General features: G+C 38.9%; 1 protein-coding gene across 1 annotated transcript in view; it reads right to left on the reverse strand.

Annotated features, from left to right (window-relative positions):
- Positions 1-23,725, reverse strand: part of LOC124158795 — a 42,454-nt gene extending 18,729 nt beyond the window's left edge. The window contains exons 1-5 of the mRNA XM_046534113.1: positions 23,554-23,725; positions 13,091-13,202; positions 7,929-8,147; positions 5,887-6,020; positions 1,326-1,553 (exon numbers count right to left, since the gene is read on the reverse strand). Of these exons, the coding sequence (XP_046390069.1) occupies positions 1,326-1,553; positions 5,887-6,020; positions 7,929-8,147; positions 13,091-13,202; positions 23,554-23,610 (750 nt within the window). The 5' untranslated portion in view covers positions 23,611-23,725. The remainder of the gene's footprint in view (positions 1-1,325; positions 1,554-5,886; positions 6,021-7,928; positions 8,148-13,090; positions 13,203-23,553) is intronic.
- Between the last annotated feature and the right edge of the window lie 3,575 nt (positions 23,726-27,300).

A 27,300-nucleotide genomic window follows, 5' to 3' on the forward strand; every position in this document is an offset into this window, starting at 1 on the left:
AAATTGCAAATGTTTTCATAATCTATGAAAAAATGTATTTCAATCAAATTATATTATTTCGCATTTAAGTTTCTGCTAACGCAAGCAAAACACAACACCCACAACACAAAAGTACGCGCAAAATAATTATTGTATCGTCACTTGAGCGGTTGTGTAAACGTGGCTTACCGCGTTTAATGTAAATTCTTTAAATATTTTGATGGGCAAGACATAGATTTCACGACTTACATCCTTGCAACGTCAAGAGACTAATCATGCTTACATCCAAATATATACCAAAGTAAGATGCTGACAGAGGGGGTAAGGGTAGGCGAGAGTTGTACGGTGAGATGAGAAGGGGTGAGTAAGAGAGATAGACTGAGGTTTTTCCCGGGATGATGGGTCTCCCAAATGGTACATAAAGTATTCCTGCTAGGGCACGAGTGCAAGTTCACGGTTGTAAAAGTGACGATATCTTTATTGACATTAGGTTATATTACGGTATTTTAAGAAAATAAAACCCAAAATATCTCTAGTATAGGGCAACGATATTTGGGGTGATAAAATACCCTCAATTCTAGGAATAAAAGGTGTTTAAATTCAAAAGAATAGCTGATAGGAGAACAATGATAATTGAGGGGTGTAAAATATGATTCATATTATACTCCTCGACGAGACTGTAATGGCTAAATAATCTTTTTTTTCACTTTATGCCGTATTTTGACGAATAATGTGCCAAAAAATATATACCGGACCACATAGGTCTGAACGAGATGCCACAGGTGACCACCCCGTATCGACTTCCATTACATCTGCGTTATTTACAGGAGATAAAAATTAGATTTTACGTAATTTTGGGGTAAGTCTGCGGGTATATTTTCTGTCTGCATCGTTGCATCTGCTGTCTGCATCAGAAATTTTCCTAAAATTTCAGGGAATTTTAGCAAACCTAAATACTGTTGCACCGACACAGAAAAGTTATCTCATAAAATGCTGTATAGAAACTGAAACGGCCATCGAAAAAATGCTGACACTATAGCGTTTACGGCCGCTCTGGCCTTGCAGTAAGGGACAAAACGCGTTTTTATCGTTACCGCGGAGGTTACAGCTGCGATACATGAGGGGATGTACCGTAAGCGGAGAGAGAGGAACTATAAAAAGGTTTAGAGATAAAAATTAGGAATAATAAGCCAATTGCCTACTGAAGACAGAAAAAACATAATGGGAAATTGCCAGGACAAGACTAAAATTGCAGAGGAATCTTCCATGTAAATCTCCATTAATTACAAGAGCGCTAAACAATAAAATCATCAGCTTCATTGCGGAATTGTTTGCGTCCTACTTACTTTTTTAGGGATGTCGTCCTGCATCGTCTTCTTCATTGCCAACGTTAATTGGAGAAAGACGATTAAATTTATAATCCAAAGAATAAGTCCTCGACAGAATATGACGACCATTATAATTGATGGAACCGGCGTGAAATTTTTTACTTCTCCGTTTTGCTCGTTGAAACTTTTCTCAATCATCCCTTTGTAGTCGTATATTCCAACGAAATCCAGGAGGCCCTTGATATCCTGCAAAAAAATGTAATGAAGTCAATGACTCCAATAGCACAGGTCTAAATTATTCATAATATGTATACTTGAAATTCTCACAAAAAGGAAGTAAAAATATAAAAGGCAATGCCATATGAAATAGTATTTTGAAAGCCCAAAAGCAAATATGATTAGGTGTTTCGAGGTATCATTTCGCATTTAAATTCGTATGAATCTGACCTAATGAGAGTTCTAGCATCCATAGAGCCTCCGTTGAAGAATTATTTAGCCCAATAATACACAAAGATTTTTCGGCGGAAAATTCAGCACTTATAATGAATTAGTAGGATTAAAAAAATATCAGCGCACATGATTTAATTTAAATTTTACTTATTTTATTTAGAAAAAATATAGTTTATGCATTTATCAATAAAATTATCTCATATTTAATTTTCACATAACTTAATATGTAAAATAATGTAATTAACACCATAAAAATATTTAACGCATTACTATCAAATGAATCAGTTCTCCGCTGGGATAAATTTGAATCGTTCTTTCTATGGGGACGATTCATTACCTTTCTTGGCGCCTGATGAGTAAGCAATACCTCTTGTTATTTACGAGTTTTTATTTGTTTGTTCTTACATATTGCTACAAGTAGATTGCTACAAGCCTGGTGGCAGCATGATTTTTAAATAAATATATGAGGAACAAAGAAGCTACTCATCTATGAACAAAATATAGGGACAGAAAGTTAACTTATAGAATTCAAATAATACATTAATTTGAAATTCGAATATCTACTATACTATCGAATACCAACAAATGAAGTTTACACCAAATAACCAAAATTCCTACGCTTCCTAATAAATTGCGAAGACATCAACCAATAGTTGATGAACGCTTACTCTTAAAATTATGGAATATCCTCATAAAAAATAATAGGCATTAAACGTGTAAGCAGTGTAGATTAGCATTGCGAAGTAAATTAAAAGCATACGCCGAAAAATCACTGTAATTATTTTAATATTTCTAGTGCCCCATGAATTTATTGTGTTTATCCGAATTGAAATCCATCACTGGGCCTCAGCCTTTCATCTACATCAACGAGGTATCGTGCAAGCCACCGCCAGGATGTTTTGCACATGGTGATTCCACTCCAGTCATGTAGCACTTATGACTTAAGTCAGTGGTCGGCAAAGTGCGACTCCAGAGCCGCATGTGGCTCTTTGGCTCCTTAAGTGCGGCTCTGGCACAAATATCCTCGGAAAGCTAAATAACATTTTCATTAAAAAAACTTGGTAAGAATAAAATTACATCTTAATTTGATAAATTAAAATTATAAATTGAGACCATGCACAATTTTTTGTTTAAGTTAAAAGATAGGCAATTGAAATTTTGCCGAAAAATACGTAACGAACATCGAGTTGAATTTTATTAGTTTTTATAAACGTAAACGCAAACCATATACAAGCTACCGACTGAAATTGTTTGTATTTTTTCGGCGTACCCTGGTGTGATACAAAGGTACTACAAGCACGCGCGCGCATACTTTTTTTTTTGATGTAGTGGGGCTACAAATCGGTATTACAGAATAGCAGTTGCAGTGTGAACGGTTTTGTCTTGTCTACCTTGTCTGCCGTTGTCCTGTCTGATTAAAAAGTTGTTGTATTTTTCAATCTAGCAGCACAGGTATTTTTATACGATTTTATTAGACCTGAAATATATGTTTGTGGTTCCAGTTCAAATTTTTAAATCGATTTTTGATAACTTGTATAGGGAGCCCAATTAACATAAGCTACCAAAAAGAGCGAAAAAAAACGGTAGATGAAAACCGCGAATTTAAAGTTGAGTGGATCGTGAGCTTTCCGTTAAGTTGAAACTTAAATGGACTTCTGACATGTCTTATTTATAAGGAGAAATTCGCGCACAACTAGAAGTCATACTTAGACACTTTGCAAGAAAGCACGCATATTTTAGCACTAAATATCCTACCGGTGATGCATGGATGAAAGCAGTTGAGGAACTTCAGAGGAGTCAAGAGTCGTCAACTTCTGTGTTTAATAACTGGATGTAATCTTACTGCAATATTAATATGGCAAGTTTTATTTTAGCCAAGAGATTGCTAAGAGAGGGAAGCGGTGCACAGACGCCAAATGGATAAAAAAATGTTTTATAAATGTATCCGAAGAGCTATTTCATGATTTTAAAAACAAAGCAGATATTCTTAAAAGAATTAAAAAGTTACCATTGTCGGCCTAAACGATTAAAGATAGAGTAATTAAAATGTATTCGAATATAATCACCAAGCATATCGAAGATCTGAAATTGGTTTCGGCTTTATCAATAGCAGTTGACGAGTCCTGTGGCATAAATGATACAGCGCAACTATACAGAACTAACAGACGATCAGTGGATCCAAAATTTTTATTTCGTGGTGGACGATACGTCTCGTCTAAATCAGTATAATCGTAAACTACAATGGAGAGGAAAATTAATATTTTCGATGTTAGAAGAAGTAATAACATTCGAAAACAAATTATCCATGTTGCTCTGGATTTTGAAAGGGAAACATTTTTTTCACTTTCCGAGCGTGCGGAAGCATCGCCACGATAATTCTTCGATTGATAAACACCATTTTAAAACAAAAATTTTAAGTATAAGGGAAGCATTTCTCAGCAGGTTTCAGGAATTTAAAACACCAGAGCAACTTTAAAATTGGTCAAAAATCCTCTTAATGCTACGATAACCGAGTTGAAATTTTCTCCTTTTGAAGTTGACATTGGTAGCTTTGAAATACTATAGGGTGGTTTCCTATTATTTTTTTATTGCCTAAATCGAAAGATTATTACCCCTGGAGTACGTATTTCACGCTTTTACATTTTTAAATGACGATATCTATTTTTCGCCATTAAATGAAAAGTGAAAATTTTCAAGCGCGCGAAAACGCGACGCGTAAGTAGGAATGATGGGAAAAAGTCCGTGCGACGCATTTCTGGTTCCCCCTCCCGCCTTGTGAGGTCCTTGATCGAGGCTCTGAGCGCTGATAGGACGCAGGATGCTAGCGGGTAGCTGAGTACCTTGCTGGCTGGTAGCGCTTGGCTTAAAAAGGTATATTGATACCTTATCAAACGAATAAAACTTTCCGACCTTAGCCAGTTTTAATAGGTGATTATTAAGTCATGTTTCCCTGAGCTCTGTGCCTCATGCATGCATTGGTAACCTCAGACGATGTATAACTCCTATCCTATCGTGTAGAAACCAGGTCCCTGTGACGTCACGTGGAGTGGAATCGCATGGGCGCCAATCAGGCCTTTTTCAAATGAGGATAAAATTTGACCCTTGCCATTCGTCTAAACCGGTATTTCAAAAACCAAATAATTTGTGTATTATGAATACACTAATGGTGGGTAACGAGTTGCAATCAATGCCTTTCGTTTTCTTTGATGAAGGAAACTACCCTATTGCTTGGTTTAAAAAATGAGATATGGCGATCTATATTCGAACGTCTTTGTGCTGAATTGGAAATATTGGAGAAGAAAAAAATATGATCTTAGTTCACAACACAAGTGGTCTGCTTTGAATGACATAGAGAAGAAAAACATGATCATTTTCAACGCTTCGAATAGTATTCCTAACTCTTACGATCAGCTGAAAAATCTCGCGTTTGCACTTCTTTCCAATTTCGTTTAAAATTAAAAACAACAACATACAAAGCTGACTTACTTAAACTTTCCAAGGAGATGCAAGCACATTGATCGCATGAACAAATATTTGTTACGCATGAAATTTAGTTTTTTTAGTGTACTACTTATTTAGCGTAATAAAATTTACTAAACAAGCCGATTTGGCTCCCAATTTTTTTATAGTTGTAATGTTTGTATTTGGCTCTTTGGCTAATAAGTTTGCCGAGCACTGCCTTAAGCAATGAGCACACTAAGCACACAGGAAAACGACACGCGGTCGGACCACAACAAGAACTAAGGACACGAACAAGTACCATGCAAATGAAACTATTATAACATGTCACGGAATGCATGCACATAGCTAGTATTGACAAATATAGTCAGGCATTAACTACATATGCAGAGCCTCCTTTTACCTACAAATAGTCCGAGTCAAGCTATCCTAGACCTAAACAATAGTAAGTATAAAGGTTCTTTATTGTACGCGGAAAAACGACATCTAAAATTTATCGGTTATGCAGCCAATTTCCTCAATCATATCATTGTCATCGATTCTACCATAATAATTATGCTCTCTCAAAATATCTTGAACATCAGGAAAAAAATATTCCACTTAAAATTTCCGCAAAAGATCCAATCTAAATTTTACCCTTTTGAGTGACATAAAATACTCTGACCCTTACCTCCGTTTTAGGTATGTCGAGGCCATAAATGATGGCTGCCACGGTATCAGTGACAATGACAGTGGCCGTAGTCAGCACGCACGGTACATAGTACCATATGGCGTGAAATCCTTTGAAGCCAACGGAAGATCCGACTGAGAAGAAAAAGAATAATTAAAAAGAGTGTGTGACTTCCATTGAAGGAATAAGAGGGGGCACGAGTCCCCCTCATACCCCACAGACGCTTAAAAAATAGACGTGATTTTTAGTGCAGTCCCGTTATCATTAAGTTCATTTTGCTTGGTAGAATCAGTAATAGATATAAATGTGGAATGTACTGAAAAACCTTTTCTTTCGCACGTAAATTCAGGTATCACAAGTTATTTGCCCAGAAAAAAAAAATAAAAAAAGAAGGTAGCGAACCGAGATGGTATGACGCGAAAGTCAGAAAGTCATTACGGCAACGTAGTCCATAGAGCGCGCTTTGCAAAGATAAAAAATAATCCGTATTGATTTATCCGCTATTGATCGCGAGTTAATTATAAAAAATACCATCTATCTAAAGGAAACATATTGGAAAACTGTCGTTAATGTATATGTAGCTTATTGATATTTTCATATCAATAATTTTTACATTAAAATAAAAAGTACATCTCGTACAGTAGTTGTCGTATGTTGGTCTTAATCCCAAATGTGAGAAGACCATTTGCTCGTCAGACCCTGACAAAATCCTGAATGCGCCCCTGGTGACTACTACCCAACACTGAACTCACAAAGTGGTTATACCACCGCTAGATATGAAAATAATCAATTCAAGCATAAAATAGCTGTCGCAAGCGTTTCAAAATCAAATTTGAAACAAATAACTGTTAACAGTGTCAGAGGAGATTTATTGATAGGATGAAAATAAGAATGTAGAGAAAAGAAAAAGATGGAGAGCATAATCGCGAGGTCATCAGAAACCACTTGAAAACCGTTTGAAAACTTTTCCTAGTGATAAAATTGTCGTTAAATTATCTTTAAAAAATTTCCTCTAGGATAACGTAGGAGAACTGGAGAGCATTGGGAAGACATATGGAGTCATATTGTAGGTTGAGGAAAGAACCACGGGAGACACTTGCAATAAGATCAATGTTAAACGCTACAGCTCAGGAAGTTTTACAGCTGATACATTCGCAGAGGTTTACAAAGGGATTACAGATGGAGTGGGGTGGTTATGATCCATGTTTTCAGAGCATAGTCCCATAAGGGCCATAATGACAATGAATCAATTCTGGCATACTCAACTGATTTTTTTTGGTTTCGAATTGATTATAAATAAAAGAACGTTCTGCGGCTGTTCATTAGTGGTTCACTGGCGTAAACGAAAGTTTCGCTAAGCTGCGTGTGCGCGTCAATTATGTGAGGAATATTACGGAGGGAATAAATAAAGGAAAATTCCCCTCGGGAAGACAAAGAGATGAATTTTAGGGGCAGATAAAGAATGGCACAATAAAGAAAAACATCAGAGAACTGAAGGCATAGGGAGAAATGAACAGCCGCAGGACACAAATATGTAAACATGTAAACATTAAGTTACAAAAAATATGTAAACATTAAGTTTGTAGCGTGTCAATCTGCCTGTATTTTAAGCAGTCACACTTAAGGGTCCATCTCAGTTGTAGCAAGTGCTACAGGGATGGAGTTTGGTGCGATTGACGCAAAATCTCCGCGCGCACATTTTAGTATTTGCCCTAGCGCTGTAGCTTGGCATTACGTAAGGTTGCGGGCAAAAATCATGCTAAAAATGGAACAAAAACAGCCTCCCCACATAAATGGAGACAAACAGTGGTAAGCCACAATTAATTCCTGTCTGCCTACTGCAGTGGTTGTCGTTTGCAAACCTCAAGCAAACAGTAACAGGTACAACCCTATGACAGGCCTCTGAGCCACAAGGCTAGGCGACAAGGCAACGACCGGTAGCGCAGCACAGTCAACCTGGCTGCTTTAATTACAACACAATAAATGAATGTCCGCAAAGTTAAGCCTGATGCGTTTAAATACGTTATTCCATGGTGACTTACCGATCAGGAGAATCGAGGTTAAAGCCCATACTCCGCTTAATATTACGTAGGCAAAGACCCATCCATGAGTCCTCTCTGATGGTATCACGACGTCAGGCATTATCGTAGGAATCGTCATGTTTTCTGGGAAGGTGAAATCAGAAGGAATGGTGAACCCTTCTGGCGTGGTGTACCCTGGTTCAGGGAAAACGGGATTCGCGCCTTCCATACATGCCTTATCTGTTAATGGATAAAGAAGAGCAAAAAGACTCACAGAAACACACAGTGAAGGCGTATTTTTTCTCCACTTTTTTGTATTCCTTTTGCAGAAACTTGCGTTACACTCTTAATTTTATGATTTTCAATCAGAACGACGTTTTTCTGGGTGGAAAATCTTTCAAATGTGCACGCTACGTCGGTTTTATTATCCTTTTGATTTTGGTAGTTTTTATCGAACTGCTGCGGCCAGTTCGGTAACAATTACCAAACCAGTTCGATAGAATTTATCAAACTTATTTGGTAATTGTTACTGAATTTTTCAATGTGCCATATGAACCGAAAAGCTTGATAAATTTCATCGGAAATCGATAGTTCTACCGGCACTTTTTTCCGTGAGGTAGAATTTCGGGCAGTAAATTTCTTTGAAGTATATGAACCAGTTATTAATATCTTTCAAAACTGAACTTACTTTCCAAGAGACCTTGTATATCTTAAATATATCATCGCACAAAAAAGTCTGTAAATACGGTGAAAGCGTCGCACAGTGGGGCCAAATTCGGAGAAAGTCGGCAAAATATCAAGGACTTGTCTGATTTGCATAAAAATTCATATGATTGCATATTGTGGGCTGGTTATTAGGAATATGCAATAAAATTTTAAGAAAAGGAAAAGCGGAAAAATTATAAACAAATTAAAAAAATTGCATTGAACTTTTAATTGTTTTTTTACTGAGGACGGAAATAATATCATATAATAACCTAGAGAAAAACACGTGGACATTTATAATCACATTTATATGTTTATAAATTTTATAAATTTTGTTTTACAAGACAATTAATAGTTTAAGGCATAAAAATTCCACTTCCAATATAGCTTTCACTAGATAAATTTTAAGTAAAATATCAAATTGATCACTTCTTCATACAGATAATACCCTTTTTCAAAATAAATTCTAATATTAACAAGTTAAACGCTAAACAAATTCTTAAACATATATCAGAAAAAAAATTTTATTCACTTTGAATTTTTATTAATCGCTGTCTTCGCTTTCACTGTCCGTTGTAGATCTACTAACACTCTGAAGAAGAGCGCAGACATCCGGTTTTAGATTTCCATTCTTTCTCGGAGGTAATGGCCGCAAGGATGAGATAAGTGGATCTGACGATACCATTAAAATGTTGAAAAGATCTCTATTAATATCTTCTCTGGAGGTTTTTCTGCATCTTTTTTTCCCGGAATCTCCTGAAATCTTTATTGCGCGCCTCCATAGCCTCTTCACTTAACATTCCTATGGGAAGAAGTGCAACTGCTATTACATCTGAACCATGAATTAATATTTGGTGAACTGATGCAGGCATTGGGTACCATGGGTAGAGACGGGCATAGTGCCTAGCTGTATGAATTGCATACTCTTGGAATGCTTGCACATTAACAGCGTAACCACAGGAGAGAGTTCGTAGGATTGTGTCACACCGGGTAATTAGTTCCTCATCTAATTCAGTTACTGCGGCTGACTTTGAAGCGTTCAGGAAGAGACGTCGCGCAGTATTTCCGTCGTTACTATTGCCGCTACCTTGCTTGACGATGTCTACTAGAAGACCCATCTCAGACTTGAACTTTTTTGAATTTCAATTTTCCTTCTCTGTATTAGATCTTTAGTATCTGTAGTTTTTTTTCATGATAGATTCTCTAACCGGTAGCTTACGTGTAAAGCCATTCAAAGAATCGAATATAGGTATGGAGAGTTGAAATTCCATATCGAAACGATTCTGTATTAACTCCCTTTTCCAGAACTTTGTCGATGTTGTTCATTTCCCGGGGGAGTGCACCACAAAGGCAGCACCGTTGAGACGAAGTGTGTGTAATGGCGTTGCATACCTTACCGTCAATCATTGACATTATTATTGTATGGCGTACTTGAATAGGACCACAACTCGGTATGACAACATTCGAAGGTTCTAGTCCATCAATTTGTGTCTGAACGTTTTGCTGTTCATTAAGTATTGTTTCCTTATTTTATTTTTTAAACTCTATCTTTAAAATCCTGCAATACCTTGTAGATGAAAGGCGAACATTCTGCCACACCACTACCTTTGCACTATTGTCTTCTTTGTAGTACAACTGAAGAGGGACGACACTCGTCATTATAAGATCACTGTCGATAAAGTTGTCTTTAGAGACCTGTTTGTACATAGATTGGGAGCTGCTACCATCAAACCTCCACTTGCAGATCAAATGTAAATTTTGGAGAACGATGGGGGAAAGGGTCTCCATAACGTCCGCTTGCAGCATGGCGATTGTGGAAACAGTTATGTCAAGTAAGGCCTGTACGTTAACTTCAGCCTTACGTTCAGTGATTATGACCGCAGTGTTGCACGGATAACACTTCTGTTTGGCTAAAAGGACCTTCTTATAATAGGGATATAAATCTGATCCCCTTTCTATCGCCTGCGATCGTAAGGTTTGATATGATTTGCGAGACAAATCGGCTTCAATCATGCGAGCAAGGGCTTCTTCAGGGGAGTATGGATGGATGAACTTACTCTCTTTCGACTGAGACTTTTTCCAAGCATTTGCTATTTTTTATGCTTGAGTGGGAGTAGAGTGGAGAGCCTCTTTCACCAGTCCAGCCTCTCCATCCCTGCCTTGAGCACGGAGAGCCTTTTCGGTCGCAAAAGTTAGGGCCGGTGTACTCGTAGTTGCCGTCATTTCCTCCACCATTCTCATCTTACTGCGGTAGCTACTCTCCTCAAAGCCTCTTCTTGGCCGACCGCTGCCTGCAAAAATTTAATCAGCAATTTGAGTATCAACAAATCAACAAATACATTAAAGTGTGCAACAGTACTAGTAATATATCGATCAAAATATTTTAATTAGAATCTAAATATAAAATTATTACGTTGAAAATATTATAAATACCTGAAGTTTTTGTGGTCGTTTTTGTAGTTCCAGGAATATTAATTACAATTTTCGCATCCAGTCAATCTCCATGGTAGCGAAGAAGTCCTTTTCAATGCGGTGAGATTCCATCCATTTCTTTCGCACTTCCCCACAAAGCCGCCGCACCGTCCTTTTCATTTTCTCCTCTATCACATTGTCTTTGGGAAAACCAAATACTTCATCCAAATGAAGATATACACGCTGGTAACGTTCTTTCCATGGAAGACGTTTTTCCGTCATCAACAGCTTATATAACTCATGCCTCGATATCGTTAACATAACCACGAGCACGTTTTAGAACACCGGAGAACCCTACTACCACTGGCCCTATCTATCTCTATCACCAGCGAAAAAGTAATGGACAAAATCTTCTCGGTGGCGATATGTGAGAGGTTTTGTTGCTGCCTATACCGCGGCGCGCGCCGCGGAGCGCTTACCAAAGTAATACATAGTTGCACTCTAAAGCAATTATCTCAAAAACCTGCGTGAACCAGCACCCAATTTTTTTCTGGCACTTCGAGCACATAACAACCATTTGATTCAAAGTAATATATCGATCCGACATCGTTAGACATTTTTTGTAGCTCAGGTGACATTTTGTGTTATTCTGAAACTTGTAGCACATGTTATGAAGGCCCAAAAAATGACTTCTTCTAGAAGTACTAGGGCCTGATGTTTAAAGGTAGTGATCATCAAGTATTGGTTATCTCGTGGAGAGAAACACTTTTTGCTGGTACTTAGCAGTGGCCGTGAAGAACTTGACGAATAAAACCAAAATCTGCGCGTGCTGGCGATGCATTTCTGCATCACTCATGTTTGTAGGGTTGCTGTCTCTACATTAATGATTGAAACGGAAATATTTCTTCAGATTCCATTGCTCCTGACATTATAATACCTAAGAAAAAAATTTAAATAAAATCCGGGCATTATGAATTTTAGGGTTTTGGCAGACCAAAACGGTTTTCGCCCCACTGTGCGTCGGGTGTGGACAAAAACTTTCTTACTGAATCGCCAGGCATGCGATAGAGTATAAAAAGACACACCAAAGAAAGCTGAGACATTTTTTATGATAGATAATTTTATTAGTCATCATAAAAAATACGTAAGTCCTACCAATGAATTATTTAAATTCTTACCAACTTCACATAGTTAAAGTCCACATGTTAAAACATACGATAGGCAAAGTTGCATTAACATAGTGAGTAATCATTGAAAATTTTCGTTGGTTTCCTGATAGCTCATCGCTTTTTATTACATATAAATGGTGAATATTCACGTAATAATCGTAATGTATGCAAATAATTCATTCCTTAACAATAATTTCCCTTCATGAATCGTTTTATCACATTTTAAACGTTGTCTCAGAGAAATGCCACTGGGAAGCTATTTTGTTTATTTTTCACAAGGGCGTTATTTATGGCAAACGTGATGATATGTGGAATAATGAATGTTAATTTTCTAGTTTAAGGACAGGAGAAATACTTTTCCATTCATCGCTTTAATTTAAAACAATATATTGAAAGCTACAAACGCAGACAGGTCGGCAATCGTGGACAAAGTTTTAAACTTGTAGCCGTTTCGATCCATTCTAAGTTGTTTACCGTTATCTCTTCAACGAACTCATTTGTGAAAATTTTTAATTTTATGACATTTTTAGCCAAGTATTTTACCTTTAGGATTAGGTATACGAGTGCTTTTCATGCAGCAAAACATAAACAAAAACGAAAATGATCCACGAAAAATGGGGAAATAATTTTGCTATAAGCCACTTTGAATGTTAGTTTCACCAAGAGAATGAATCGTATCGCAGTAAGAGATGAGGAGCGAAGTGAACAACAAAACCAAGGAGGCATCCGTACCGTGCCAAGATCAGTGAGTGTATGTTTCGTCATTTGACATCCGTGACTTGCGTAAAGTACCGTGATACCGAAATACAGTTCAGTTGCAATAAAATATCATTTCTCACACATATTTGTTTTCCGCGATCATAAACACAATAAGGGAAGAAAGCAGCCATTACTCACTGTAAAAATAGATGAGGTACATGATGGATGCGATGTCATCTGTAACGGCAACATTGCAATCGTATGTCTCCAGGCCCACTATGGAGAGGCCTAGCCAGATGAGAGCCTCAATCTGAAACGAATGCAGTTTGCAAATGTAAGCACCAAACGTATTGCGGGGATACTACGGTTTAAACAACAAATAAAGTCTCTGGGGCCAGCCAGTGTAGACCCAGCCTCTACGGTTGCAAGTCGCGGATAGGGCCAGTTCGTATGTTAGTGGACTATGCATCACTCCTCGAAACCGGCCAAATCCTTGTCCTTTTTCGCGATGAATTACTCACATAAATATTACGCTATCAAATATTACTTGAAAATTCCATGGTATAAAAAGCTGAACTTTGTCAACAATTTCCTGTATCTCGCACATAAAAATATTGCATGAGAAAAAATACTGAGGGAACATTTTCAAAATTGAGATACGGAATAAAACTATTTCTGGTGTTTTTCAACTGAGACAACTGTATAAGTAATGTATGATCTTAGGTTTTCCCGGCGTATCAGTTGCAGAAAAGTTTCTCGGGTTTTCCACCGGTTGATACCGTCCATGTCTCCCGACGTTTCGATCTGCGACTTGCTGATCATCCTCAGGGGAAACATGCGGAAGATCCCCTGAGGATGATCAGCAAGTCGCGGATCGAAACGTCGGGAGACATGGACGGCATCAACCGGTGGAAAACCCGAGAAACTTATCTATATAAGTAAATCTCCCATTAAAACTTGAACTGCTAAAAATAGAAAAATCAAGATCTTTTACACGGGTAAACGTTCATGTGACATTTGTGCACTAGTTTCTATTACATTTAGATGGCATAGAAAGGGCAAATACGGTTACCACGATAGCTACAGCAGTATTAACCAGTAAAATCGTAGTTAAAGGCATACAACAAGACGGGAAATCCCATACGAAATACTCGAAGCATCGATGACGACAGCGGAAATCCCTCGGATGAATACATGCTAATAGCTTCAATCGCGGCTAGAAATAGGGCGCAAAACCGTTCTAACGGCCGCAAAAAAGTGTTTATTAATGATAAATGCCGCTTGGCTTCACGTCTTTCATTCAAAATGGCATGGAATGCTCAGCGATCAATTTCGCATCCCCATGTACATTGCACATCCTATGCGTCTCACGAGAACCTAAAAAATAAAAAACTGTGAAAATTTACCCTTCCGATTGTTCATTTTAAAAAAGATCCGCATATTGTTGACATGAAACGTGCAACGTCATACTTCATAATTCAATTAACTATTAAGATGGAAATAATGAAAGAGACAATTTAAGCCGCTCAAGGTTGAAAATTTGAATGATTGGGTAATAAAATATCCATCCTTCTCTTTAATACAAGTACTCAAATTCAAGTCATTTATGATCGCTTTCTCATTTAACGCTTGTTTCCAAGTCTCTCATTCTGACAATCCTTTACGTCTAGGATCTTATAAAAATGACTAGCACTGTATATACATAAATAAACCGCACAGAAATAGTTTTACAAAATCCAGACTACATTCATTGTTTCCCAGAACAGTCACTTTCTCCATTTTCTTTTGAATGTAGTATTTCAGCCCAAAACAATCCAGTACAAGTAATACTACTTTATAATATCTCAGTAGAATTCCCGTGATCTATCTCAGCAGAGATATCCGGAAACAAAAAAATACAGCGTCTACGGAAAATAATATTGCCGATACCTTTTCATTTGCATTAAACATCTCATCCTAGGATTTTATCATATACTACACTGATATACTGTTGGCACGAATCAACATTCAACTTGGTAACACTGATGATCTAATAACCAATATAAAATAAATGGGTATTATTCATTGATACATTTTCGCTCTCCTGAGATGAAAATTGTGATGAAATTGTTGAAGAGTAACTCAATTTTTATATTATCTCCATAAATCCTCGAAGTGTGACTTCCCGGTATAGAAATTGGTATCCTGTCCTGAGTATGCGAAATTCATTCCACCCCTCCCCTGACCCCTCGCTCCCTCCAGGATGAGCTTAACCCTCACCTATCCAAACGAACCTTCGGGTTGAAGCATTTAGTGGCTGAGTGCACCGTAATTCTGTCCGTTGCAAATGCACCACCCAAAGATTTGCAGTTCTCATGGAAAAGCCTCCTTCCCTAATTACGTGAAATTAACCCGCCCCCGGGCAAAGCTGAGTGATTTTTTGCCCTAAATTTTACAAGCCAAGGTATGGTATAGTATTTGGAGGAGGCGACCGACAGCTGAGGTCATTTGCGCCAGAAGGGAAAGGTACGGATGGAAGGTGGAGAGAACTCCGGCGTCGGCATTAGCCTGCTCTTAACGAAAGGCGCCAAGGGGACCACGGTTTTACGTCCCATCCGACGGACCGAGGGTTGAGCTTGAAATGTACGCCACACAACATTCAAGCAGGGAGCGGGCAGTCTCCAAAAATTCCCTGCCACCGCCGCGATTTAACCCGAGCCCATGGGATGGAAAGCCAACACTCCAACCCAATTCCCTACAAGTCAATATTTGGATGGAAACACTGAGAGGATGAGTAAACGCTGGGATTAAACATGTATAAGAGAGGATACCATCTTTTGCGCAATAGGGTGGTTTCCTATTATTTTTTTATTGCCTATATCGAAAGATTATTACTCTTGGAGTACGTATTTCACGCTTTTAGATTTTAATGACGATATCTATTTTTCGCGATTAAATGAAAAGTGAAAATTTTCAAGCGCGCGAAATCGCGATGGCTGAGTATGAATGCTGGGAAAACCCCGTGTGACGTCATTCTGGTTCCCGCTGTAGCCGTGTGAGGTGACCTTGGGGCGAGGCTTGGAGCGCGATACGATGGCGATGGCGTGGAGGCTGATACGATGCATAGTACCCTGCTAGCAGGTAGCGCTTCGCTTAAATAAGGATTATTAATACCCTATCAAACGAAGGAAACTTTCCGACCATAGGCAGTTTAAATAGGTGATTATTAAGACATGTTTCCCTGAGCTCTGTGCCTCATGCATGCATTGGTAATCTCAGACAATATAAAACTCCTATCTACTCGTATAGAAACTAGGTCCCTTTGACGTCACGTGGAGTGGCATCGCATGGGCGCCAATCTGGCCTTTCAAATGCGGTTAAAATTGACCATTGCCATTTGTCTGAACTGGGATTTCTAAAACCAAATAATTTGTATATTATGAATACACCAATGGTGGATAACGAATCGCAATCAATGCCTTCCGTTTTCTTTGATGAAGGAAACTACCCTATTGACCAAGATTGAAGTGTCTAAATCCAAGATCACGTGATCAAAATCGGCCTTGTTCGACGATGGCGTTTGTTTTCTCGTAGTTCAGTTCGATTGGAAGTTTTATTTCCACGAAAACAATTACTCCCGGGAAAACTAGCAGGATTTGAAAAATCTATTTATATGTATTTCATTCCCCAACTTTTTCCGTTTCCCATCATAACACTTCAGTTAGGGTTTCAAAGTAGGCTTAGACTTCTGGTTACAACTTGACCACCTTGAGCGCGCCTATATACAGGGTGGAGAAAAAATGTGTCACGAAATTATTTTAACTCTGGATAGATGATGTCAGTAATAATCAAAATTAATGATGTAATCAATCGATTCGGCTTTAACTTTGTGAAAATCCATGTTGAAATGAAAAATAAACAAATCCACCCTCTAAAAGTCGCTCTTGGCTAAAAGTTTCTGCTGTTTAAGGCTGGTGCGTTTCCGGGCGAAACATCATCAGTAACTTTGAAAAAAATCCAAAATCCACCCTCTTACTCCACCCCGAATTTCCCCTCCCGGCATAACCCTTCTCCCTCCCCCCCCCCCCCCCCCCCGGTAGAGTTTGGGTATTTATTGGATTGTACGATTGTGAGTACTAAACAATGTACTTGAAAATGACGCCTCAGCGTTGAAACGCGTCGTGCCAATAAAAAAAATTCCAGTGAAAAGTTACCAAGGTTGTTCATTTTTCAATTCAAAATTACTGATGATAATGGAATGAAAAAACTTTGTAAATTTCACATGAATTTTATTGGCACGACCAGTTTCATCGCTGCGCGACATCATCAGGTGTCACCTGATGATGTCGCGCAGCGATGAAACTGGTCGTGCCAATAAAATTCATGTGAAATTTACAAAGTTTTTTCATTCCATTATGAGGAAATTTCACGAAGTTACGCCGCAAACCATTCAATTGATTACTGATGATGTTTTGCCCGGAAACGCACAAGTCTTAAACAACAGAAACTTTTAGCCAAGAGTGACGATTGGCCGCGAGTTTATCCTGTTGCTGGATGCTCTGGACAACTCATGACTTCGAATGTTTTGCCTGCCGGCGATCGCGATGTATCCATGGCAACAGGGCAAATTCGCGGCCAATCGGATTGCTTGGCTCAAAGTTTCTTTAGTTGAAAAATGGTGCGTTTTTGACCAATCATGAGTAATTTTGGCTCCTGCCGGCATCAGTCATTCAGGGTTAAAATTTCCTGGTACAATCTTTTCTCCGCCCTGTATATTTAATCTGAGAATGAATCACTCAACTGGAAATCATAAAATACTAGTCGCCGTGCTCTTTCTACTGTAAGTAAATGGTGTGCAATTTTAGAGGTACTTTAATTAGGATGGCCAGTTGCCCAATTCCTTGGCTTCAATAGAAGATATAACTGATAACTTCAGGCTTGCCTTTGTGAAACCTCTCCATATTGGAAATAAAGGAATAAAACTTTGAAAGGTTCACTATCATATTAATATGGGCACGACCCGGGTTTCGTAACGTAGTTACATCTTCTTTCATCTACCTGAAGATGTACCTACGTTACCAAACCCGGGTCGTGCCCAAATATGATAATAGTGAACCTTACATGATAAAAACACAAATGTTAATTTCCACACTATTTAATTTAACAAATAAATTTTCAAGGATGACACAAAGTGTTGAAACCATGGTCGGTCGTTAATTGTTAAATAAAATAGTGTGGAAATTACCATTTGTGTGTTTATCATGGATATAGCAATATTCCACAAAATCAAGCCGGAAACGATTTTATAAGTGAACCTTACAAAGTTTTATTCCTTTACTTTCAATAGAGGAGTATTCCGTCGTAAATAGCTCAGGAAAGGCCGGATATAGGAAAGAGACCCAAGGCTATTCCACTCATGAGAACCTTTCCCCTCCCATTTATAACTTTGTAAATTACATAAGGGATAATGAAATACATCACTAATGTGATACATATCAATATGTGAAATGAAACATCAGTGAATCTATGAACTACACTCTGATGCAATATTTTATGCAATAAACTAACACACCCAATGAGCCAAACGCGTTGATATTAAACAACACATTTTTTTATGTTTGTTTATAAGTCATATGCGCAGAATTTCTCCTTGTTTTCGGTTCACTGCTTTAGTGTTCATTGTTTTTAGAATAGCGATATTTTAATTTTGCTAACAATTTGAATGTAGCCTCCTCTTGATCTTGAGGCCCTAGGCTGAAGCCCAGTCAGCCTATAGGAAAATGAGTACAGGAGAGTGAATCAATATTCGATTCACTATAGAGGTGGCGCGCAAAAATCGGTGATTCAAAATGCCTCAAGGGCGCTAGGACAGTGCGTCAATGGAGGGAGATAGAGGCCGCGAGAGAAGTGATTAAGGAGAAGGCTGTCTCCTCTCCAGCCAAGACGGAATAGGGAGCGGGAAGAAGTATCCGGGACGTGACCAAAACATTAGCACATTGTTTAAGCACATCTCCATCGCAGCGGGAGTAAATCGACGTAGCGGAGGCGCTGTGAAGGCATAGTTTTGTCCGTCACGAGTGCGAAATGACGATAAAAAGAAGTCCTTCCATCCACGTTCCTTTATTCCGCAATCAATAAAAAGGGGTGCAGGTATTGCCGTTCCCATTAAAATCTTCAACGGTCTACCTCGTTATCGGTTCAGTCAGGAACGATAACAATAGATAATAGAACAATAAGAAATATCTTCTATGGAATAAGTCAATGTTCCAAGATAAAAAGACCTGTAAAGTGATCATGGAAATGACAGTAATCATGAACTGCTTCTGAGTTTATTGTTGGCTATTCCATGCATTGAAAAATAAATTTAATGGGTGATAGGTGAACTGTTATACAGCCAAAAAAATAAAAAAGAACAGACGTCAAGACTTTAAAATGGCCATTGTTCCCTCTACCATGCCGAATACTTCATCAAGGCTAAAGACCATTTAAAGTCTTGGTGAGGGTTAACCGAAAAGTCATCGACATTGATGAACATGGGCCGCGAAAGTTTTAGCTAATAAAAGGGCAAAGTGAAACAAGAGTATCTACCACAAACGTATGTTTTTGAGAATTGTCTTCGATTTACTAAACCAAACGTAGAAAAATATCACCCACGATAAAGTAAAGCCAGTGGCGGATTTGGAGGAGGGGGTCACAGGGGACATGACCCACCAAATTTATTAAAAAAATTTAATTTTTATTAGTTTAATAGTTTTTGCATCCTTGTAAAGGAGTAAACGGAGTGTATATGCAAGTGCATGGCTTCAAGTCGTAAACGTGGGAGAAGTTTGAGTTGTACCATAGAGTAAGTTTAAAAGTTCTCTTGAAGCGAAAAAATCTTCCCTCACGGAAAATCTCTTCCTCGTTAAAACCATAGCCTCACCTCGCCAACCTATCTAATGGCAAAACGATCTCTTAGGGAGGTGGGAGACAGCGCAGACTCAGGCCAGTAAGGAAAGCCTGACGAGGTGCGGCCATTTAAAATTCATAACTCCCTTTCTAATCGAGATAAAGTTAAAATTCTTTCACCAAAAATAAAATTTTATTTTTATTCAAATTTCATACGCAGCATATATGGACCTATATCGTATGATACTACAGTTAGTAGATGACTGCTTCCCACCTTACAAAAATCGGCAGCTCAGGCACAAAGATACTTAACTAAATACATCAACGTCGAAACTCATTGTCTGTTAAAAACATAAAAAGGTTTACCTATATGGAAAATTAGGCATTAAAAGATATCCATGTAGTTTGTAGGATGCTGTTGAGAACTGATAGCCGACAGCTCTTAATAGCATCCTCCAACATCCATCATCCGCAACCAGTGGCGGATCCAGGATAGGGACAAGGGGGGGCTAAGTAGGGGATAACCTCCCAGCAGTAGTGGGGATCCGAACAAAATTACCATTCTATCTAGTGCAAATTGGATATCCAAGGGATACCCTATAGCCCACATAGATCCGCCACTGTCCACAACATCATCCTCAACAGCATCCATTCAAATGAAAAAGCCACGGAAAACTTCCACGAAATAGCAAGCAACTGAAATAATGACGAGGCAAAAATATTTGAGAAAATCAAAAAATCTTAACTCCTTTCGTATTCAAGATAGGTATAGTTACAATTTTTCACCAAAAATGTATTTGTTTTCTTCTCCAAATTTCATACGCAGCATATATGGACCTATGTAGTAAGATACGTAAGTTAGCAGGCAATTGCTTTGTGCCTAGCAAAATTCCAGATTTTTAGTCCAAAAGACATATAAACAAATATAACAGCGTTGAAATTGAGTGGAAACCAAATTAAAGTCAGCTAATATGGATCAAAATGTACAGTATATATTTCCTACAAGTTTCAACTTAATATTAATAATAGTTTGTCGGAAACTGGAATAGGAATATGAACTCAGAAAAGCCAAGTTACAAGCCGAATTTCAAGGAAATATTTTTATAATTATTGTTATGAACAAAATCCACTAACTATTGTCACCACTAAACGTAGCAATCCTTTCTGTTTCAGAGTAAATTTTTAGGCTTGTGGAACGAGCAAATGCAAAAAATTGCAAAAAAAAATCTTCCTCGCCTTCTTACTACTTAATTCCTACTTAATTCTTCCCGAACTACCTACATCAAAAATATATACGGCTTTTGTACATGCGGTGAGCCCTCTATATATACTTACTTCATGGCTGTACTAATCGTAGAGCGTAGCACTCCCTCCTGTAAAAACAAGCTCGAAAATAAAATGAGCTGTGTACTATCTCTTCCGGGGGGGTATGCCATACTGCCTGGACCCAGGTCGTGACCCCCCAATCTGATGTTGCATGCACCCTGAGTAAAACCATTGTAAGCAGGTAGGTATTTGGACTAGGCAACCAACATCTACAGTCATTTGTGCCATAGAAAAGGGTCTGTGAAGAAGGGTGATGGGAGTCTAAATGGAAGGAGCCATGGTAACTATAGTTCAACGTCCCACCCGACGGACGTAGCGCTAATCATGAGGTGCCCTCCTCACAGGGCTCGAGCAGGAATCCGGCACCCTCAGAAAAATGTTTAGCACTGCCGCGATTTAACCCGGTCACAAGTGGTGTGAAGCCAACAACTTAGCCACCACCATCAATCCCTCTACAATTTCTCTATCGAAAGCAAATGGTATTTGGAGGAGGCGACCGACAGCTGAGGTCATTTGCACCATGAGGATAGGGTATGGAAGGAAGGGTGGAGAGAAACCCGGCGTCGGCATTAGCCTGCTCTGAACGAAAGGCGGCAAGGGGACCACGGTTTTACGTCCCATCCGACGGACCGAGGGTTGAGCTTTTAACGTCCCATCCGACGGTTGCGCTAGAAATGTCCTCCACACAACATTCAAGCAGGGATCGGGCAGTCTCTGTAAATTCTCTGCCGCTGCCGGGATTTGAACCCGAGCCCGCCGTGTGGGAAGCCAACACACTAGCCACCACACCAACCCGATCCCCTAAAGCAAATGCTATTTAGTACTAGTTATTCTAAAAATGGTCTCTGGGCTACACTTTTCCTGAAAGATACAAAACCTAGCACCTAATAATGCGGACGCAAAATATCTTTCCTAATGTAAAATAAAACCCTTTATTAAAAGCGTCATATGTAAAGTTCTACTACGGCTTGCTCTTTTCTGATAAGAACAAACATGCATGCATAAACTACGAGGAAGGTTTGAATTTGAGTATAAGAAGATTAATTATCACAACCATGAGAAAAAGTGAGCATTAAAGGAATTTTAATTTGGAAGCACTTCGATGATAACTTTGCGACGAATCACCTTGAATTTTATAGTTGAATTAACTGAGAGAAACTGTGAGCACACGACGTCGAAAATAATGGGCTCTAGTAATCCCAATACCCTTACGACACCTTATATTGTTTAAGCCTGCCATTGAAATTTTTTTTCAATCATGAGAACAGCGCGGAGGACAATGCACCCGTGAAACAATTCTTCGTAGACGGGCCCAACTTCCCAAAGTTTGAGTAGTATCAAACCCCACTCCAGACAAAATCATTTGGGAATCGGAAAGGATGAGCTCACTGAAGAATGAGATTAGGACATTTGCATGACAGCGAAGAGCCGCACATTTTATGGGATAGATAGACATGACACCAATAGAAATTTTTCGAGGTGGTGCAGAGAGGCAGCGCTAACGCAGAGAGAAAGTTATTCGCGGAACCTCTTTCGCACATCAAATGACGGAAAAAAAATCCGCCAAGGGTGTTTCCACAAAATCACTCAGGTGATGATTACCGATGAGATGAATGTGGCTTGATGATGATTGCCGATGATTAAGAAACATCGTGGAAACACCTGGAGGCCGGTGAGGAGGCAATCAATCTTTGACTGAAAACTGTCGCGTCCAATGTCAGTGGAACTGATGACGTTATTCTTGGTAACTAAATTAAGTAGCAGCAGTCTAATTCACTAACTTACGCAGTGATTCCCAGTGACGAATTTACCGCATTTACTCTATCAGACATGTATTTTAAGATTTTCTGGGTGGATATTGGCTTTCACGACACCCTGCAACAATCGCTGAAGCGAATCTGGCAAGGAGGTTGTTCTAGGGAAACTCCCGGCGAACTTGGATATTCTTATTGATTCCGAAAGAAAACGAAAAACTCGCATTCAAAGTCATTATGCTCAACACAACAGAATTAACACACATTTTGACGCTGCAAATGCTACCTTTTAGTCTCACTCTATGCCGACTTACTTAAGCGGGCATCGAAAACAAGAGAGGAAGTTCAACTGAATAAAATACCCAGAGAAATAGTTAAGATGAGTGCAAATCAAAATAGTCAATAGTGGACCCAGCCTCTGCAGTATGTTCTCAACGACTTCATATCACGAACTCGGCACTGGAAACCGCCCCTAAAACACTGTACTCTATCAATCCTGTCTTACGTTAACCGATGTCCAGGATCCTATGTTTCCATAGTGCCACGCTTTTCGTCGGAAAACATCGTGGCAGACGTCAACACACATATGAGGGAGGCACGCGCAAAAATAAAACACTCTCCGTCACCTCCATCCACAGACACCGAGATACAAGCACCCTCGTCTTCTGTCCGAGAACAAGTCACCATGTAGGGCCTTCATCATGCGACACTCACCAGGATGTATATTCCAGCAATAACGCTCCCCACACGGGGACCGCAACAGAAGCACATTTCTGTCCTTTACGTCTCATCCATGCGTTGAAAGAACAAAGAGAATCGGCATATAACCGTTCGGGTCGGAAGATCCACCTGCGTCGAACAGGGAGACGCTATCGCGGTCCTGTATCATCACTCCCGTCGCGGGGAACGACGCGGGCGTGCGATAAGATACGCGATTCATATCTCTTATTCCTCTGCCTTGGATTTCAATTACGGAAGGAACATAATGAAGGCAGCAGGGAGGAGAAAATGAAATCTCAGCAAACATTTACCGAAAACGAGAGCGCGGGCCGAAATAACGAAAGCCATCCTGAGCGAAACAAAATCATCTTCCAAAAAGTCAGATAAAAATGGTCGATATCAACTTAGGCTGTTCCATCAAATGTACTGAATTCACTCTCTTGATACAATTTTGTTGCGTTGTTCACAGTAATGGCGTGTAATTAACCTAGAAAACTTGTTCTCCGAAGCACTTTGATAGTTTGATCCCAACAATGGAAGTGCAGATGGGTTCCGCGATAACTATCCGCTCAGGGTTGTGATGACTTATTGACTGGTGTCCCCCTATCCATGCCTCGGAGAAAGGCCGCGAAAATTGACTAAAGGCCTGGTCATACGGTACATTAACACGTACAAGTTAATGTACGTTTGCGTGAATGATTTTGGTGGACCGGAACGGAACATGTACGAATGGATGAACCAAATTAGAACAGGTTCTATTTTCCGTTCATACATTCGCACAAGTTGGGTGGTTACACGGTACATTTTCGTGTTCATTCACGCGTTCATACATTTAGACATTAACCCGTACGTGTTAATGTATCGTGTAACCAGGCATTTATAACCTCCGCTACAACTAAATACATGGAGGGAGCATTTTACGCAAAAACATGTTCAAATTTAGCAACCAATCTACATATCGGCTTTTTTCGCCATCCACAATGCATTCAACATACATAATAAAAACCTTCCCTTAATATTACAGAACAACTTCTGTAGCTGGGGATACATCACATCGTCAATTCTAGCACCCTAACGAAGTCTAGTAAAATTATCACATATGCGAACCTGTTACCATAATAAAAACCTATTTTACCAGTATTGCATTCAAGATTAGGTACTATTTAATGATGAACGATATGAGCAACCATACCCGAGATATTGAACATTTCAAGCAACTCGGATTTGAAAATCCAATAACCGATATTTTTTTAGCTGAGGATCATAGCGCGAACGTAGACAAAGAATCTATAAAGGTATGACAGAGGAATGCTAGTGTCGAATCATAGCGAGGGCAAAGCGATGGGGTTAAACCCACCCCCCAGCAGCAGAAGTGATCCCTGTAAGTGTTGGTTATAATTGGTAATAATTATTATAAATAATTAAATATCAATTTGTTTGTCTTTTTTATACTTCCGGATTTAATGAAGCTCCATTTGAAGGGCATTGATAAAATTATATAATTAGTTGCGAGTAATCTTTGTGAAAGTACACACCCCACCACTACCGCCCATACTATACCGTTCTCTGTTGATCTAATCTTCATGAAATTTACTCCAACTTTGTATGTACAAAAAAACGACTTAATTGCGGCTTATAATATTTTTTTAAGCTATGCAAGGATGCAATAGGGAAGTGCACTAATTTTTTTTTATTGCTGAATTTGAAAGTTTAGCCTAAAAAAGAAACATTAGTATAGTCACTTTTATTTTCTGCATCTGGGGTATGCACTTTAAAACGTTTTGAAAGTCGGAAAATTTCATGTTGCGCTGAAACACAGTGCCTCCATCTTGATTGAGATGTGACGTCACAAGGCAGTAGTCACCAGTGGAGTATCGCTGTATTCCGTCGCCTTCTTTAGCGCGGCGAGAGTTTCCGGGAATCGGTGGAGTTTGCTTCCTAAAAATGACGTCTAGTACCGAAAACATGAATTCAAAATAGAATTATAAATGATTTTTTGTTCCAAATTTCATCTCGACGTCGAAACAAAAGCCTGGAGAAGATATTCATTCCCGTGCCTTAAGCACAAGCCATACGGAATAAATGGTTCAAGGCTGCTCCTGACTCTTACCTATCGATGATATTCTGTTTTGAAGATCATTTGAAGGTATTGTAAGATTTAATTCATATTTATATTATAATAATTTACTTAATAGGTACCTCAGTCACATCAGAAAGTGTGTTGAGTCATCTTCCGCTTGACCTACGTAATTTATAAACTGAAAGTAGTTTGGTTAAAGAATTATGGCGCGACTGTTATTTTACACGATCGGGAAGAATGCGTACTTTGCCCATGATATGTGCATATATGATAACAAACGACTTTTGTTGAAGTTAATGTATATATGTTGAAATTAGTACATTCATAGGTGATACAGATATAAAGGTACACGGCAGGTCGCGCGGCGTAATTTATACTCCACTGGTGACGGGTTCATCTTGCTGATCCAAAAAAATTAGCTACAATGCCTCGAACTTTGAAAACTCGCAATATAGGCAGTCAAAGTACATTGTAGGAATACACGAGACTATTCTAGCCCAGAATGCACGTACAATGTTGAAATCCTTGGTTTTCAAAGATAGACGTATTTTATACGCCAGCGCGCCCGGTTCAGGGTTATCAACTTTTATTTCATCCTATTTGTTAATTGAAATTATATTTCGGAATGGTTCTTTTAACACTGCCCCTGAGGTAAACTGGTAGGTACTTCGAGTACAAAGTACTGAGGTAGGTACTGAGTAAGTAAACTCCCTTTGGAGTAATGTGAATTACAAGTGTTCGAGAAATATGGCATTTTATATTCGTTTTGTGTTCTTATTAATTATGTCTGTACGCATATTGTTGCTTGCCGCGAGCCTTTAATGGTATGTGCTCTTGCAAGAGTGGTTTTCATTTTTAATGTGGAAGTTGGTCAGTATAAGCAAAGAAAAAATTAACATTTTAGCGCACACCAACCCTTGTAGTCATCGTATCTCGGCGTTTGTAATGACACTGCTAAAATACCTAAACGCCATAATGACGATAAAAAAATTGTCTCATGTCAATGATTGCTGCAATTATAATTAATGATAAACTAGACGCCGTATGATCACAATGAAGGCAACAAAAAATTATGCCATAACGTAGACTTGAACCACGGTCTTTCGGGTAACATCTTTCCTTTCACTCGTGCACTCTACCACTACACCATCCGACCCATTAGGAAACTGAGGATATTTGAACTTATATACATAACTTGTAAAAAGTAACGCATGAAAATTAATTAATTACAGCCTAACTAACGCCCTAATTGAAAAAGATGCAGCAAGGTACGCGGTCTCCCCTTGTTAGCCTTAACGTCTCGCATTTCCATGGAGCGTTGAACCTGTCCTCCTTATTCAAAAATTCAGTAACCATAAATACATCTAAGTTTGGTATACCATTTATAAATCGTTGGAATTTTCCTTCTCCCAACCAAGATTATCTTTTCTTGAACCCATCCTGGACAGCGAACCATTGCAACAACCAGCTAGCTCGGAAATAAGGCTAACATCCCATGATTCTAGTAGCGAAGGGCGAACGTTCCGGCCGGCGTGAATACATACGCAACGAATAAGTCTTGCAGCAAACGTCTGAAATAGGTTTATTAGTTTGACTCGGTTCTTACAAAAAAAGTTTTGGCATGATAAACGGCATTGTGCCAAAATATACCCAGCGAAAAA

This window comes from Ischnura elegans, chromosome 5, assembly GCF_921293095.1.
Source record: "Ischnura elegans chromosome 5, ioIscEleg1.1, whole genome shotgun sequence".
Lineage (NCBI taxonomy): Eukaryota > Metazoa > Arthropoda > Insecta > Odonata > Coenagrionidae > Ischnura > Ischnura elegans.